This window comes from Maniola hyperantus, chromosome 2, assembly GCF_902806685.2.
Source record: "Maniola hyperantus chromosome 2, iAphHyp1.2, whole genome shotgun sequence".
NCBI lineage: Eukaryota > Metazoa > Arthropoda > Insecta > Lepidoptera > Nymphalidae > Maniola > Maniola hyperantus.
Window position 1 is genome coordinate 17,168,970 of NC_048537.1, and position 18,768 is coordinate 17,187,737.

At 41.1% G+C, this 18,768-nt stretch overlaps 3 protein-coding genes and 1 long non-coding RNA gene across 4 annotated transcripts in view; all 4 read left to right on the forward strand.

Annotated features, from left to right (window-relative positions):
- LOC138404290 (uncharacterized) overlaps positions 1-18,768 on the forward strand; it is a 127,348-nt gene that overhangs the window by 19,608 nt on the left and 88,972 nt on the right. The gene's annotated exons all lie outside the window — the stretch shown is intronic.
- The window catches only part of Uba5 (Ubiquitin-like activating enzyme 5), a 120,634-nt gene that overhangs the window by 12,894 nt on the left and 88,972 nt on the right, over positions 1-18,768 (forward strand). The gene's annotated exons all lie outside the window — the stretch shown is intronic.
- Positions 1,273-8,221, forward strand: LOC117987196 (lysosomal Pro-X carboxypeptidase). The gene is made up of 8 exons (XM_034974156.2): positions 1,273-1,542; positions 3,119-3,207; positions 4,432-4,589; positions 5,623-5,824; positions 6,134-6,374; positions 6,564-6,674; positions 7,136-7,352; positions 7,689-8,221. Exons 1-8 carry the CDS (start codon positions 1,342-1,344, stop codon positions 7,874-7,876), a joined length of 1,407 nt encoding a protein of 468 aa, XP_034830047.1. The 5' UTR covers positions 1,273-1,341; the 3' UTR covers positions 7,877-8,221.
- The window catches only part of Atac2 (Ada2a-containing complex component 2), a 29,812-nt gene continuing 19,825 nt past the window's right edge, over positions 8,782-18,768 (forward strand). Inside the window, exons 1-8 of the mRNA XM_034974146.2 lie at positions 8,782-9,087; positions 9,844-9,981; positions 11,482-11,630; positions 12,077-12,169; positions 13,721-13,856; positions 15,467-15,626; positions 16,190-16,420; positions 17,902-18,068. Of these exons, the coding sequence (XP_034830037.1) occupies positions 8,876-9,087; positions 9,844-9,981; positions 11,482-11,630; positions 12,077-12,169; positions 13,721-13,856; positions 15,467-15,626; positions 16,190-16,420; positions 17,902-18,068 (1,286 nt within the window). The 5' untranslated portion in view covers positions 8,782-8,875. The remainder of the gene's footprint in view (positions 9,088-9,843; positions 9,982-11,481; positions 11,631-12,076; positions 12,170-13,720; positions 13,857-15,466; positions 15,627-16,189; positions 16,421-17,901; positions 18,069-18,768) is intronic.

An 18,768-nucleotide genomic window follows, 5' to 3' on the forward strand; every position in this document is an offset into this window, starting at 1 on the left:
TCGGGTGACACTTTAGCAGTCAGACTGGGGGCACACGATGCGTTGCGGCGCCGCACCGCAAAGATTTCACCGTATCAGCGGGCACACGAGCGGTGCGGCGCCGCAACGTTGTTATGTCGCAGGCGCCGTAGCAGCGTTGGACAGTGTCTTTCCTTGTGACGCATAAACAACTGAGCGGTGTCGCCACACGAGTAGATATTAAAGATCTACTCGTGTGGTGCCGCTCCGACGTCGCAACGCATTCACCCCTCCCCGCCTCGTCTCGGTGGTTGCAAGTCCGGTGCGGCGCCGGAGCGCATCGTGTGACATGCCACAGATATTTCTATGTAAGACGACGCAGCGACACCGCTCCGGCGCCGCCGCACCGTCGCGTCGCCGCAACGCATCGTGTGCCCCCGCTCTTAGCTAACCACAGCTGTACACTGTACACACACTATGTACCGACTACCGGCGACCAAGTGTACTTAGTACTAGAGATGGGCTTTGTTGCTACATTTGAATCATTTTTATTTAGTGAAATATTTGTGATTTTTCATTTTTTGCATCCTCTTAAATCTACTTATAAAAGGAAAAGCTGACTGATTGACTGACTGACTGACTGACTGATATTATTTATCAACGTACAGCTCAAACTACTGGACGGAAATTTGGCATGCAGATAGCCACGGACTAGCGAAGTAAGTCATTTGTATTGTAACGTAGACATCCGCTAAGAAAGGATTTTTGAAAATTCAACCCCTAAAGGGGGTAAAATATGTGTTTGAAATTTGAAAGAAATTAAGTTCACTTTTTATAGTCGGATTTGTAAAATAATAGTGGTGATAATTATTACGCGAACTTAAAACTAAAACTACGAGCAACAAGCAATTGCAAGTCATCATCATCATCATCATCATGTGGACGTCCACTGTTGGACATAGGCCTTCCCTAAAGAGCTTAGGGAACTGCAAGTGCTACTATTTAATTATAATATTAGGTATGTAACTATATTATTAACTAGCTGCCCTGGCGAACTTCGTTCCGCCTAACAGTCGATTCAAATTTTTTAAATTTTTCTCTCCGTAAGAACCATCCTCGTACTTCAAGGAATATTATAAAAAAAGTATTAGCGAAATCGGTTCAGCTGTTCTCGAGATTTGCGATGACCAACACATTTAGTGATTCATTTTTATATTATAGATATGTTTTCCAGGTGATTTTTCGCATGCTATATCTATGAAATGGTACATCTCTAACCTACCGGCCGTTGATAACACAGTAACCGGCTCACTCAATGTTTATTATTGCAGTGTAGCTTGTACTGGACACACGGGCAAAACATACAGTATCTTCTAACTAATCATGATAAACGTTAAAGTTTTAAGTTTTTTATTACTATTATGTGGTGTAAACTGTGAATACAAGTATGAAACTAAATGGTTCAAAGTCCCGTTGGATCATTTCGGGTACCAGAGGAACGAATCTTTCAATATAAAGTACTTGGAAAACGAAGAGCACTGGGATAGGGGAAGTGGACCCATATTTTTTTATACGGGCAATGAGGTAAGATTTTATTTTATAACCAACTTTATTGCATCCATACAAGGACAATATTATTAGGCCATAATTAATGAGTAGACTAAAGTAATGTCAATTATAAGAAATCGGCCAAATGAGAGTCAGACTCGCGCACTAAGGGTTCCGTACTACAGTCGTATTTTTTCGACATTTTGCACGATAAATTAAAAAACTGTTATGCATAAAAATAAATAAAAATCTGTTTTAATATATTTTTTTTGATATAGTTATCTTACTTTGAAAATTGAAAATACTAATTATTTGTTCATGAACACATTTTTTTTTAAAGAAATTTCTGGTCACTAGCACGGAGTTAGGAAGTTGGCGGGGTTGCACCCCCGTGCCTTGGAGAGCAGGTAAGGCCGTCGGTCCTGCGTCTGAACTCTCTCCGGTCGTGTCGGATTTCCGTCCCATCGGGCTCTGAAAATGGGGGAATAGAGAGTACTACACACACTGGTGCACTCTCGCGCAGATGGCTATAATCTCTATGGAGATTGGCCACTGTGGCCGGAATTCGGTCGGGGGGACATTAAATATTATATTGAGAGGTTACTGTAAGATAGTAGGTATAGTACGCGGCAGAAAGTAATGTACATCGACCTTAAGAAGGAGATAGCAGATTTGTAGAGCGTTGTCTCTGTCGTTGAGACCGACAAAACGTCATATAGGTATGGGTGACAGTAGAGACAACGCTCTTCAAAGCCGAAATGTCATTCTAAAGGCCGATGTACATTACTTTCTGCCGTGTATAATACTAAGTACATAAATAGAGAAATACCACAGAAAGTCTAAATGCGAATTATTTGTGAAAATAAGTTGATCTACTTTCAACAATGTGGTCGTTGATGCGTTATCGTTTTTGTTCAAATGAACAATCGAGCATTGGTCACTTGCTATCGATCGTGACTTTATATATCATTACATCGCAACCTAGCAATCCAGGAAAGTAAATACCTACTTAGTTTAGTAGGTAGGTATATTTTATTTCGGTATTCACACTAAAAAAACGGCCAAGTGCGAGTCAAGCTAGCGCAGGGTTCCGTACTTCAGTCGTATTTTTTTTAATATATTACACGATAAATCAAAAACTATTAAGTACTTATGCATAAAAATAAATAAAATTCTGTCATAATCTTACTTTGAAAGTTGAAAATACTAATTGTTACATGAACACATATTAATTTAATTTTTTTTTGACGTAACCATAAATTCACGTTTCCCGAATTATCCCCTTACGTGTGCTATAAGACCTAACTGAGAATTTCATGACTCTAGGTCCATGGGAAGTAGGTTCTACTTCCCGTGGACCTTTCTTGATAGACACACAGATAGACAGACAGACAGCGAAGTGATATTTAAGGATTCCTTTTTGAATCGACTTCCAAAAAAGATCTGATCCTCAATTTGGCCAGTTACTTTTTTAAATGTATGTAAGTACACCGATTTTTTCGAGCTGGACCGATTTGCAAAATTTTTTTTGTATCAAAAGAGGATGTTCTTTTCTTTTGAGGTACGGAACCCTAAAAAGATAAATTTCACATGCTTGTTTTATCGTCACCAGGGTCAAATCGAGACGTTTGCTCAGCACACTGGCTTCATGTGGGACATCGCGCCGCACTATAGGGCCAAGTTGGTGTTTGCGGAACACAGGTTCGTTAACAAACCAAATCTTTTCCATCCGCTTTCCACACTGCACTGCGACCGGTATAGACAGTTCAACCCATGATGACGCGCCCCACTCTTTATCCCAATTGGTTACAATGCAAATGTGCTGTGTACTGTTAGAGTGTGAGTTCTATCGTTTCGTAAGTCGTAACGCACCGATCAGCGATGTGGGCACACGCACAGGAAGATAAATTTAGTAAAGATCACTCTCCGTACCCTTGGTTTCCCCGCACGAGCAGTAGTGGAGCGCGTCTTCGTTTTTAGGGTTCCGTACCTCAAAAGGAAAAACGGAACCCTTTTATAGGATCACTTTGTTGTCTGTCTGTCTGTCTGTCAAGAAACCTACAGAGTACTTCCCGTTGACCTAGAATCATGAAATTTGGCAGGTATACCTACCTTATCTTATAGCTATAATCTTATAGCTGACATTTGGGGAAAAATCTGAAAACCGTGAATTTAGGGTTAGAGCACACAAAAAAAATTAAATTGTGGTCTACTAATAATTAGTATTTTCAACTTTCGAAGTGAGTGACTATATCAAGTGGGGTATCATATGAAAGGTCTTTACCTGTACATTCTAAAACAGATTTTTACTTATTTTTATGCATCATAGTTTTTGAATTATCGTGCAAAATGTCGAAAAAATACGACTGTAGTACGGAACCCTCATTGCGCGAGCCCAAATCGCACTTGGTCGGTTTTTTTATTCAGATACAAGTTAGCCCATAACTGCAATCTCACCTGGTGGTAAGTGATGTGGCAATTTAAGATGGAAGCGGGCTAACCTGAAAGGGGTATGGCAGTTTTAATTAAACCCATACATCTTTTGGTTTCTACACGGCATCGTACCGGAACGCTTAATCGCTTGGCGGCACGGCTTTGCCGGTAGGGTCGTAACTAGGCCGGAGCCTCCCACCAGACAACAGTCTTGAGGTCTTGACGTGACAATGTTACAATGATAACCTTGATAGCTCAACAGTTAAAGGAGCGGACGGAAATCTGAAAGGTCGCCGAATCAAACCACACCCGTTGTCACCCGTCCTACCACCAAATAAGTGCCCTATAGGTTTTGATTCCCTTGACGGTTCTTGACAGACAGACAATGAGGTGATCCTATAAGGGTTCCTTTTTTCGCTGGAGATACGGAACCCTAAAAAGATTCCAGCTCATCGTAAGCTGTATGCCTTGTACAGTTTTTTTTCTGTCCAGGTACTATGGACAGTCCATGCCCTTCGGCAACAAGTCCATGGACAACGAGCACCTTGGGTACCTGACCTCGTCCCAGGCCCTGGCGGACTACGCTGATCTTATCAACTATCTGCAAGGCGGTAGACTGAAGCCTAAATACCCCGTCATTGTTTTTGGAGGTAAATACAGGGATTTATGAGGCTAAGCCATGGTAGCTTAGTGGTTTAGATGTACGCCTCCTATTCAGGAGGTCAGGGGGTTTGATCTTGGGCATGCACCTCTAACTTTTCGGAGCTATGTGCAATGAACCAAAAGCTTAATTTGCTATAAACCGCTGAAACAGGTCGAATCTGTATGGTGCAACATGCAGCATACGACATGCACTGCCCGCCCCCACTGCTAAACATGCAGGAAAAAGCAGCCACCAGGCAAGCAATACGCACCACCACCACGCAGCACCACACAAATCCCAAAACACACTCGACGCACGTTTCGCCTGTTTGCATGCGTATATCATGGACTTCCGCAAAGTAACGTCTGCTTTTATACAACGGAGCTATGTGCGTTTTAAGCAATTAAATATCACTTGCTTTACCGGTGAAGGAAAACATCGTGAGGAAACTTGCATGCCTAAGAGTTCTCCAGAAAATTCTCAAGGTTTGTCAAGTCTGTCAATCCGCACTGGACGAGAGCATAGCAGATGACCTAAATCCTTGTAATTCTGAGAGAAGATCCGTGCTCAGTAGTGAACCGGTGAAGGTTGGCTTAGAAGCATGATGATGATGAAATTCAGAGTTGTCAATGTAGTTTAAATTTGAGAATGCGTAGTTACCAAGAACAGAATTAGCCACGACACTGGCAATTCGCACTGTTCGAATAGGTACCTTGGTGTTTTGGCACTAAGGGATCTTTTTGAACGCTGCATGCACGGCCCAGGTAAGGATTGGATTCATCGTCATCATCAACAACCGATAGATGTCCACTGCTGGACATAGGTCTCTTGTAAGGACTTCCTCACGCCACGGTGTTGCGCCCCTGAATCCAGCGGATCCCTGCGACTTTGATTGGGACACCAACGTCTATCAGTTTTTCGAACTATGTGCCCTACCCATTGCTACTTTAGCTTTACCACCCGCTGAGCTATGTCAGTTACTCTGGTTCTCCTCAGGATATAGATCTGCAATAGTAATAAAAACCTTCCTACCTGTCCAGGTTCCTACGGGGGAATGCTGTCAGCCTACTTCCGCATGAAGTACCCTCACCTGGTCACCGGAGCCATCGCAGCGTCAGCACCAATACACATGTACCCCGAAATGGTACCTTGCGATGTCTTCCACAGGATCGTCACCTCAAGCTTCAAGATTGTCAACCAGAACTGCGTGGACAATATAAGGAGCTCATGGAGTGAATTAAGGTACCTACATTTTGATGGTATACAAAAAAAATATTCTTGAAATAAAATGGTCCGTAAAATTTGTTTGCGACCTGAAATTATAAAATAGCGGGTTGCACTTGCAAGGTGATCGTAAAAGCTTATAAAAACTAGTAGTCTGCCAGAATTTTTACAACTGACCAGCAAAAGATGACCATGACGTGAAATGACACGTAGCTTATGACTTGGCTTATTTTAGTCTCCTAAAAATCTGCTACTTAAGAGAAATCAATTATCATATCAATGCTTATCAGCGATCACATGATTCGCCAACGGTATTTATTTCCACAGAACATTTCTTGGGAGCCAGAACAACACCGATTGGTTGAAAACCAACTGGAAACTCTGCGAACCCGTCAAAAACTCCACAGACGTTCAGACCCTGGTGGACTACCTCCAGTCTATGTATGAAACCCTGGCCATGGTGAACTACCCGTTTCAGTCGGACTTCCTGATGCCATTACCAGCGCAGCCTGTTAGAGTTGCGTGCCAGTATTTGAGTGAAAAGTTGAATGGAACACGTCTTTTTGAGGTACAGCATCAACATCAATATTATTTATTACTTATACTTACCTACTTTTATTTTATTGTACCAACCTAACCGAGAAGCAGACCAAACAGAATTTCTCAGTGTGTATAATGTTTATTGGAATTATTCAGAAGTTAGTCTTCCATTTCTTTGTAACTATCTACTTTTCTATGGCATGATACATTTTTACAGGCTATAGGAAAAGTTCTGCAAGTATACGCAAACTACAATGGAAAAGCCAAGTGTGTGGACTATAAAGACAGTGGTTACACCAACCTAGACGCCAGTGGATGGGACTATCAGGTATGGTCATGTACCATAAATTGATTCATTTTATTGTAACTATTATTGCCATTGTTTTACCTACTTTCTAAATTTTGTGGTGTTCTGGTAACTAATTATTTCCATTTCTGTACCTTCTGGATTTTGTGGTGCTCTACTTCGGTATTCAGATCGTCTCAAAGTCGATCCTCCGAATTCAAAGAATTCCCGCGGGATTTTTAAAAAGCATAATTATTTCCACGCAGACGCTACTATTAATTTTTGTGATGCTTCCCAAATCGATCTGCGTTAGTTTTTGGGTTATGCTGCCGTCTACGACGAGCCTCTTTATTAATTCTACCATGGCAGGTCTTTCTTTTTTAAGATAACTTGCTTCACAAAAAATGTCTGCTTCGTTTAATTTCCACTTATGCCGTTTAAAGTATGCCAATTTATTTGAATTTCTAAAACTTAAATCAATCAATCTGATTTCACGTTTTCAGGCATGCACAGAAATGATCATGCCGATGTGCACGACGGGGATAAAGGATATGTTCGAACCTGCCCCGTGGAACTTCACCAAGTACGCGGAGGACTGCCACAAGAAATACAACGTGTATCCTCGCCCCGATGCCGCGATGATTGAGTATGGAGGAGACAGGATAAAGGCGGCGTCGAATATCGTCTTCAGTAATGGACTGTTGGATCCTTGGGCTGGAGGTAAGTACCTAACTATTTTTATTCTGATGGTGATGGTGAATCTAAGCTAGAAATGAGTAGGTACTTAAAGGAATTTTAATGGGCAAAGTAGGTAGGACACTTTGGGAAATGACTCAATTTTTTAATTCGGGCTTGATTAGGTGCTTCACACTCAGAGCCAACGTTATCCAAAGTCTTCTTTGGTCAGCATATTATGAGTGTAGAAAGGCACTAAATGCCTTGGTAGTTATACCATCTGAACTTTCTAACTAACCGAGACCTTCCACACTGCGAAGCAATCTCAGTAACCGTCACAGCTAAACGGTAGGCTTAGATATCCATAAAATTGTTCACCAGGTGGAATCCTCAACAGCATCAGCAGCACGGTAACAGCGGTGGTGATCATCGACGCGGCGCACCACCTCGACCTGATGGCTGCCAACCCCAACGACCCGGAGACCGTGAGGATGGCCCGCACCATCCACCGCCAGAACATCGACACGTGGCTGAGGGATTTCCGCGAGGAACGCTCCAAGAGACACTGACATTGAAATATTAGTACCGTACCTATAAGTCCCGCAAGTTGCTATTGCGTTGGAACCATGTCTCATTAACATCGAAATGACGTCATTTTGACGTCAGCCGAAATAAAAATATACCATCAGCTCAAAACTGCAGTCTATTGCTGACGTCACTAAAATGGCGGCCGCGCTCATTAGCAATTTGCGGGACTTATACCATAGGGTATCTTTAGGTACCTACTAGGTAGGTACTTCTTCCCAGAGTGATTTTTTTTATATTATCACCTACTTAATGTGATACTAATACATATTGTAGTAGAATATTCATGTATTTTAATATTATTAATATTATTTTAAAAAGAAGACAAATTTTTATTCTTTTATTTTAAACAAACCGTTACCTGTCCTATTATACCTACTATCCTTACCCTATAAATTGTGGTTTGTTCTTCAATCACGCCACAACCGCGAAATGGTTTGATTCGACGTGATTTTTTGCATGGATATATACGTTATACGTAGCATAGGTACCTCAACCTCTGTTACTTTTTATCAAATCAGAAACCAGAAAAATCAGAGTTCCCACAATATTTTTAAAAATCCTCAATCCACTGGATGAAGTTGCGGGCATAGGTTGCGGGCACCAGTTGAAGGCAAGTTGGAGGTACCTACACTCGAAGTCATTAGACTCACAGCCCGTTTGCAACCATGTTAGTGTACATCTTTTATTTCTGGTCGGTGATGTACATAGCCGAAATCTGTGTAAAAGCCGGATTTCGTGTAGTTTTTTTAAACTGGTTTTACGGCTCTGGACTCTAGCCTTGTTGAGCCTATTCCGTGTTTTCTGAGCTTAAAACACAGACGAATAACCTTAAAATTATTATATTAATGACAACGTCAATTAGACAGTTAACAAATTACACAGGGTAATTAGTCTATGTTTATAACCAAAAAATTTTCAAAACAAACAAATAATAAGAAAATAAGAATTTTTCTTGCAAATTCCTTACTTTTGAATTAGAAATGAGTACTACATGCAAGTATTGTAATGAACCTGAGAACAAGCAGACTCGACCTGGGTTAATATGCGAGATTTGTATCTGTTTCGTGCACTTGGACTGCTTACGACGGGAAGGGACGCCGGGGGATTTTGCCTGCGATGTGTTCTTCGATTACAAGTGTGAAGACTGCTCTCCGACTAAAGAAGAGATGTTTAAACGTAATAAGTTCCCATGGTAAGTGCAATTTTATGTCCAAAGTGTTTACAAAGTTAACCAAACTTCGTGCTAAAACTAGCCGGCTTTTATACTACCTTTGGCCCAGAAACAAGATAGAATGTTGGTTGTGGACATAGCCAGGGTTCCTGGATGAGCTCTGCTTCCTCGGAAAATGGTATGCATGTTTTTCAAGGGGAAAAATGCCTCTCCATGCTGCTATTGCTATAATCAGTCATACATGGGCGGTTTGAAGACTGCTTCAAGTTGTGACTGATTACTGATCGACAATCTCATTGTTATAAACGGGACTCGAGCATTCACGCTCCAAGCACGCCAACCAAGAACTTCTATTTGTTTGCACAGATAAACTATTATTGATAAGGCCAATATGTCACTAGGATACCTTGGTGGTGCCACCGGTCATAGTACTACTTCGTCTTGAGCTACTAAATGAGAAATACCAAAGCAGACGATGTTGCGCCTGCTGCACCTAGTGTCCGCTTGGTTAAGCAGACACCAGGTGAAGCACCCTCAATAAAGCTTTTTTTTTAAATTCAGATACAAGTTAGCCCTTGACTGAAATCTCACCTGGTGGTAAGTGATGATTCAGTCTAAGATGGAAGCGTAACCTGGAAGGGGTATGGCAGTTTTTATTAAATCCATGCCGCTATGGTTTCTACACAGCATTGCTGGAAGGCTAAATTGTTTGGTGGCATTTTCAGTATACAAACATGAGTTCATGTAACTTGTGATGCAAGGCTACAACTGTTTCAGGGTGAATGTCCTGTTGCTGACGCTGAACCACCTCAGCATCCACATGCAGGGCATCAGCAACCATGGCTTCTTCCACTACAAGACGCACATCTGCTTCTTCATTGACAGATACTGGGGCCTGCTGTTTGGGGCCAACTGGTGAGTTGAACTGGTTCTCTAGGGTCCCATATCCGAAGGGTGCCAACAGGACAAGGGGTTCCTTACCTCAAAAGGAAAAAAGGAACCCTTATTTATCCGTCTGTCAAGAAAACCTATAATGTCTGTCAAGAATACCTAAGCAACCTCGCACCGGAAGACGCAGTGTTGGAAGACCCCCACTGGGTGGACAGACGACATCAGACGAGTCGCAGGAAGCCGCTGGATGGCGGCGGCGCAAGACCGTGGCGTGTGGAAGTCCCTGCAAGAGACCTATGTCCAGCAGTGGACGTCTATCGGATGATGATGATCTTCTTCTTCTTTGGGGCTATACAGGTTCTTGATATCCCTGTATCACTGCGACCGTCTCCCATCTATTGTGTTTGCCTCCACTTCAGACTTCCTTAACAAATCCTGTGGCCGCCAAATACAGCAGCACCTTCTTGACGTAACATCCTCAGGGTAAATGATATGTTTCCCTAAGTGGGCGCTACGTTTGTGCATCAGAGCAGGGCAGAAGCAGATAATATGCATCGGAGTCTCGGTACACTCGTGGCACAGTCTGCAGGTGTCCGAGCACTGGAGCTTGTAAAGCAAGGTTTAGATTAGCAACAAAACTTGCAGAAGTTGACTTCCGCAAGCTATTTCTATCGTGTAAACAATCACTTCCGCAAGTGTTGTAACTTGCTGGACTTGCCGCAATTCACAAATGTATGTACATGTACAATATTGCTCGTACAGTTCTGCAAGTACTTGCAGAATAACTTGCAAGAGGTTCTTGCTAGTCTAAACCTCGCTTTATACATGACTAGCAACCTGCCCCGGCTTCGCATGGGTGCAATGTAGATACTAATGTGGTGCCAGTGAGGAGTGATTCTTCCGACATTTTGTTCAAATATCGTCATATTTCAACAAATTAACACACACTAATATTAAACTACCTATCGTGAACTTTTTTGTAGAACTTTTTAAGAGAAACAATTTCACCATACATTGTTTTCGTGTAACTTTGACCATTTAGGCAGCGCACGCCTCGGAAACTTTCAAATGAGAGGATTTTTCCGACCTAATTCACATTATTTCAATTTCCCTAGGGATCTCTAATTTTTTGAAAATTAAACTATACCTATAAACCTTCCTCTTGAATCACTCTATCTATTGGTGAAAACCGCATTAAAATCCGTTGCGTAGTTTAAAAGATCTACGCGTTCATACATACATACATACATACATACAGACAGCGGGAAGCGACTTTATTTTATACTAGCTGATCCGCGCGGCTTCGCCCGCGTGTATAATACAATATAGCCTATTATGTCACTCAGGAATAATGTAGCTTTCTATTGGTGAAAGAATTTTCAAAATCGGTTCAGTAGTTCCAGAGATTACCCCCTACAAACAAACTTAACGACATTACCTCTTTATAATATTGGTATAGACTATGTAGAGATGATACCGTGTGAGGCGGAGACGCAGTTAACCAGCTATTTCCATGTGTTCCAGCAAACAGAAAAAGAACTGGATCGGCACGATAGCTGGTGCCTTGTCGGTGTACAGCAATTTGTTCTTCCGTTCCGGCTCCATCGCCCTCGGGGAGACGGGCTGGTGGAAACTCCTGCACTCCTTCTCACCGGCAGTCGCAGCTCATATAAGTGAGTACCATCATCATCATAATCTCTGTCTGTCTGTCTGTCTGTCAAGAAAACTACAGGGTACTTCCCGTTGACCTAGAATCATGAAATTTGGCAGATAGATAGGGCTTATATCAGTCATAAGGGGAAAAATCTGAAAACCATGAATTTGTGGTTACATCACAAGAAAAAAATTAAAATGTGTTTCGAACAAATATTGCTATTTTCGACATTCAAAGTAAGATTGCTATATCAAGTGGGGTATCATATGAAAGGGCTTTACCTGTACATTCTAAAACAGATTTTTATTTATTTTTATACATAATAGTTTTTGATTTATCGTACAAAATGTCGATAAAATACGATTGTAGTACGGAACCCTCATTGCGCGAGCCTGACTTGCACTTGGCCGGTTTTTAGTTATTAAACTGTTCGTAAGAAATTATTTTTGAGTCTTTTTGTTTTAGATCAAGAGATGTCCCGCGACAGACCGAAAGGTCGTTCCCGTAATCAGCTATCGATGGATAAAGCGCTGTTTGTTGCTAAGGTTACCATGTTGGGTGAGTTCTATTGTAATATGTATCATCATCATCATCATCAACTAAGACCCAGTACCTAAGCGGAGAGGACAGGAGATGCGTTCAATCGACCAATCAGATTCAAAATAGAGCCTCAATAGAGCTATTGAGGCTCTATTGAGTGAACTGAAAACCGATAGGACGACGGTTCAAACCCCGCCCGTTGCACTGTCGTACTCCTAGCACAAGCTTGACGCTTAGTTGGAGAGGGAAGGGGAATATTTGTCATTTAACATGGGTAATATTTAAAAAAAAAATTGATTTTGTCAAAAAATTTGCACATCATTTATAGGGTTCCGTAGTAAACAAGGAACCCTTATAGTTTCGCCATGTCCGTCCGTCTGTCTGTCTGTCCGTCCGTCCGTCCGTCCGTCCTCGGTTAATCTCAGAGACTATAGTGCTAGAAATCTGTAATTTGGCATGGGTATAAATATTAATCACGCCGACAAAGTGGTGAAATAAAATTATGATAAATATTTTTTTAGGGTAGCTCCCCTACATGTAAAGTGGGGATGATTTTTTTTTCTCGTCTACTCGTATCGTTGAATAGGTCTTTTAAAAATACTGTGGGTTTGCAGTAGTATATACCAGCAGTAGTAGTAAATGCTATAATATAGCAACGTGAAAAAATTCACATCATAGTAGTAGATGCATCCGACTATTCGTAAGTAGTTAAGTACTTGTAAAAGTTTATACGAATAAAAAAGATTTTTATTTTATTTATTTATTTATTTATTTTCGGAGTTATGTGTGTTTTAAGTAATTAAATATCACTTGCTTTAACGGTAAAGGAAAACATCGTGAGGAAACCTGCATGCCTGAGAGTTCTCTATAATGTTCTCAAAGGTGTGTGAAGTCTACCAATCCGCACATGGCCAGCGTGGTAGACTATGGCCAAACCCTTCTCACTCTGAGAGGAGACCCGCGCTCTGCAGTGAGCCGGTGATGGGTTGATCATGATGATGATGATGCATAATAGTTTTTGATTTATCATGCAAAATGTCGAAAAAAACATGACTGTAGTGCGGAACCCTCTGTGTGCAGTGCTGTCTGACTATACTACGCTGGCACAGCAAGTCTAGGCATAAACCTGTTAGTCTATTGATGGCGTCCTATTGTGAATAATAATGAACCATTAGCAGCTATTGAGGCTCTCAATATTGTTAGAAACCAGACTACTAACAAACATGCCTCATAATTTGAATTAGAGTATAATATCATCCTCTTACAAATCCGTACAAAAACAATCATCATCATGATCAACCTAACGCCGGCTCACTGCAGAGCACGAGTCTCCTCTCAGAGTGAGAAGGGTTTAGCCATAGTCTACCACGCTGGCCATGTGACTTCACACACCTTTGAAAACATTATGGAGCACTCTCAGGCATGCAGGTTTCCTCACGATGTTTTCCTTCACCGTTAAATCAAGTGATATTTAGGTACTTAAAACTTTTCAGAGTTATGTGCGTTTTAATTAATTAATTATCACTTGCTTTAACGGTAAATAATATATAAATTGGCAAATATTTTTAGGTTACCAGGAATACATAAGCAACGAGCCGGAGGTCTCGCTGAAGTCACTGGAAAGCAACGCTAAGAAGCGGCGTCGCCTCGACACGGACGAGCAGGGACCCTCCGACGCGCCTGAACTGTTGGACCTTGACAAAATGTACAGTACTACCACTTTTATAAGTTAGCTTTTTTTTTTTTTTTTTTAATTCAGATACAAGTTAGCCCTTGACTGCAATCTCACCTGGTGGTAAGTGATGATGCAGCCTAAGATGATAGCGGGCTAACCTGGAAGGGGTGTGGCAGTTTTTATTAAACCCATACCCCTTTGGTTTCTACACGGCATCGTACCGGAACGCTAAATCGCTTGGCGGCACGGCTTTGCCGGTAGGGTGGTAACTAGCCACGGCCGAAGCCTCCCACCAGACCGATGCTTATGCATCTACAGCTTATGCTCGCGGCTTCGTCCGTGTGGACACACACACAAATTTCAAACCCCTATTTCACCCCCTTAGGGGTTGAATTTTACAAAAATCCTTTCTTAGCAGATGTCTACGTCATAATAGCTATCTGCATGCCAAATTTCAGCCCGATACGTCCAGTAGTTTGAGCTGCGCGTTGATAGATCAGTCAGTCAGTCACCTTTTTGCTTTTATATATAAGTTATACCTGTGCAGAAAACTTATTTATTTATTTTTATTTTTCACTAGCTGATGCCCGCGACTTCGTGACGCGTGGATTTAGGTTTTTAAAAATCCCGTGGGAACTCTTTGATTTTCCGGGATAGTGAAATAAAAAATATTCAAAAAAATAAAAACCGACTTCAATAACCACAAACACTAAAAAGTAAAAAATTATTTAATTTATTACCCAATATATTATGTATACAAGAGTTATTGTTGTTCTATAGTAATATTTTTTGTTCTATATCTACACTAATATTATAAAGAGGAAAACTTTGTTTGTTTGTTTGTTTGTTTGTACTGAATAGGCTCAAAAACTACTGGACCGATTTTAAAAATTCTTTCACCATTCGAAAGCTACATTATCCACGAGTAACATAGGCTATATTTTATTTTGGAAAAAAATAGGGTTCCGTAAGATATTTGGGTTTTTCGGACACAAGGTGTAAAAAATAACTATAATTGATGATTGTAGTAGGACTGGAATTGTTTGTGACATGTTTTTAATATTTGTGAATGTTGTTACAATTTATCGTTGGCATATCTAATAAAATAAAATAAAAAAAATAAAGAGGTAATGTCGTTAAGTTTGTTTGTAGGGGGTAATCTTTAGAACTACTGAACCGATTTTAAAAATTCTTTCACCAGTAGAAAGCTACATTATTCCTGAGTGACATAGGCTATACGGGATCTTTAAAAACCTAAATCTACGCGGGCGAAGCCGCGGGGATCAGCTAGTGTTTGTATATAATGAGTTCTTTATATTGTTTTTTGACTCTACATTGGCACCGACTCCAAAGAATATTACTATAGAACTACAATAACTCTTGTATCATCATCATCATCCATCATCATCATCATCAACCAATAGACGTCCACTGCTGGACATGGGTCTCTTGTAGGGACTTACACACGCCACGGTCTTGCACCGCCCCCGTCCAGCGGCTCCCTGCGACTCGTCTGATGTCGTCCGTCCACCTAGTGGAGGGTCTTCCAACGCTGCGTCTTCCGGTGCGAGGTCGCCATTCCAGCACCTTGGGACCCCAACGTCAAATTTTTTTTTTTATTATTATTGGACGTTGTATAGGCACGGCACCCGCACTCAACTCCGTGGCAAGGAGTGGGAGCACTTCGAGGAGCCGATGGACAGTTCCCTGATATACGTGACGGCCAAGGACAACTACAACGACGTGGAGAGCATCTTCACAGGGTTCACCTTCACGCCGGCCGCCGCCATGGTGCAGCCTGTGAGTTCATAAAAAAATACGCGCTTACTTCGCTCGTGACAGATTTTGTATATAGCGTATATGGTTGTTTTCCCACAGCGAAAAGATTTTGTCTTAGACTTAGTAGTAGTACATACAATCGATTTATATTTCAAAAAACCGGATAAGTGCGAGTTGGACTCGCACATGAAGGGTTCCGTACGCTCGTACGAGAAACTAGCTTATTCCCGCGACTTTGTCCGCGTGGACTACACAAATTTTTACCCTCTTATGGTTTGAATTTTGAAAAATCCTTTCTTAGCAGATGCCTACGTCATAATATTAGTCAGTCACATTTTTCTTTTATATATTTAGACTAGCTTATGCTCGCGACTTTGTCCGCTTGGACTTCACAAATTTCAAACCCCTATTTCACCCCTTTAGGGGTTGAATTTTCAAAAATCCTTTCTTAGCGGATGTCTACGTCATAATAGATATCTGCATGCCTCAGCCCGATCCGTCCAGTAGTTTGACCTGTGCGTTGATAGATCAGTCAGTCAGTCATCTTTTCCTTTTATATATTAAGAAGAAGATTTGTATTACAGAGTGATACGTCCAGTACGCTATCGAACTGTGAATCTTTCGGCTCCCATACACCCGCCGAACCGCAGTCCGAGGACGAGAAACCCCTCGACACGAAGAAACCCGACCAAAAGCCGAAGAAACCCGACGAGAAACCCGCCTTCCCCACAGAATCGCTATTCTCCACTCTGCCCAATTCCGTAGACATGCCATGGATTGACAAGGAAGAAGAACAAAACGAAAAAGCGAATCTGGTATGTATGTTTTTTTTTTTAAATAAAAAAATAACTTCAATAGCCACAAACACCAAAAATTTTAAAAATAACTTAATGTATTACCGACTAGCTTATGCACGCGACTTCGTCCGCATGGACTGCACAAATTTGTCCGTCTGTCTGTCTGCTAGTTTTTCACGGCCGATATTGATGAAATGTTGAACAGAGTTCAGATTCAGATTCAGATTTATTTATTTGCTTTCATGTACATTTACATTTATTGATGGTGGGTGCTTAAAGCTAAAAGCTAAATACATGAGACCCTGTCAGGGTATTGCAAATACAATTTTAGGTACAATAAAATGGTAAATATTAAAGATACAATAAGAATAGGATTAAAATTATTAAAATTATCATTACTAGATATTAAATATTATTCATTTGCATGCTTATATATTATTATATTATGAGAATGTTGACTAGAATTTATTATATAGCAAGATTAGTACAAAATAAAAACAAGGTCAAAGTATAGTAGTATTAAATAATTGCTGTCATGGTCTGATTAAGTCTCTGTCAATAGAACAAAATATTTAAAAATAGTTACTGTAAGAATTTAATTTAGTTATGGTTATGTTGCAATTATTTAATCTTACAAGGTCTTATAGTTAAATGTCAATATCAGATGTCATTTACAGGTGCGTCACGCTATTGAGGTTTATGCAGTTAGAAATTCTTGTATATCATAAAAGCATTTTTGTAGTAGCCATTGTTTTAATTTTCTCTTAAAGGTGACTTCTTTTGTTTCTTCTTTAATGTCGTTGGGAAGTTTGTTATAAATAATGATTGATCTGTAATACGGGCTGCTACGGCGTATTATTTGTTTGTTCACTTACATCCCGGGGACGGACTTAGGCTACTTTTTCCCGGAAAATCAAAGAGTTCCCTCGGGATTTACAAAACCTAAATCCACGCAGACGAAGTCGCGGGCATCAGCTAGTTATTAATAAATTTCCTTGAAGCGTAGGTAAAACACTATAAAAAACCGGCCAAGTGCGAGTCAGGCTCGCGCAACGAGGGTTCCGTACTACAGTCGTATTTTTTCGACATTTTGCACGATAATTCAAAAACTATGATGCACAAAATTAAATAAAAATCTGTTTTACAATGTACAGATGAAGACCTTTCATATGATACCCCACTTCATATAGTTATCTTACTTAGAAAATTGAAAATCCTAATTATTAGTTTATGACCACAATTAAATTTTTTTTGTGTGATATAACCACAAATTCACGGTTTTCAGATTTTTCCCCTAATGTCAGCTATAAGACCTACCTACCTGCCAAATTTCATGATTCTAGGTCAACGGGAAGTACCTTGTAAGGTTTCTTGACAGACAGACAGACAGACAGACAGCCAACAAAGTGATCCTATAAGGGTTCCGTTTTTCCTTTTGAGGTACGGAATCCTAAAATATATAAAAATATTAGTATGGATAAATTAATACACTGAAACAGGTAGAAATAACCCCGTATGAAGAAATCCAGCTGCTGAAGAATGTGGAGAACCTGATACCCAAAGTGAAGGATCCCAACAAGAAGGCCTACCTCTGCCGGTTGAAGGCCAAGCTCGCTCTGAGGAGGCTCAAGAGGCACCATCATCTTCCTGTATTTGACTTGGATAAGTAAGTATCTCATCATCATCATCATCATCAACAGATGTCCACTGCTGGACATAGGTCTCTTGTAAGGACTTCCACACGCCACGGTCTTGCGCCTCCTAAATCCTTTAGAGCCTCAATAGCTCAATGGGTAAAGGAGTGGACTGAAAATTGGAAGAATATTGACGACCTCCCTGGCGCAGTGGTGAGCGCTGTGGTCTTAATAGTGGGAGGTCCCGGGTTCGATTCCTGGCAGGGGTTTGGAATTTTATAATTTCTAAATTTCTGGTCTGGTCTGGTGGGAGGCTTCGGCCGTGGCTAGTTATCACCCTACCGTGCCGCCAAGCGATTTAGCGTTCCGGTACGATGCCGTGTAGAAACCAAAGGGGTATGGGTGTAATAAAAACTGCCATACCCCTTCCAGGTTAGTCCGCTATCATCTTAGACTGCATCATCACTTACCACCAGGTGAGATTGCAGTCAAGGGCTAACTTGTATCTGAATAAAAAAAAAAAAAAGGCTGACGGTTCAAACCCCGCCCGTTGCACTATTGTCGTACCTACTCCTAGCACAAGCTTGACGCTTAGTTGGAGGAAAGGGGAATATTAGTCGTTTAACATGGCTAATATTCTTTAAAAAAAAACCAGCGGCTACCTGCGACTCGTCTGATGTCGTCCGTCCACCTAGGGGGGGTCTTCCAGCACCTTGGGACCCCAACGTCTAT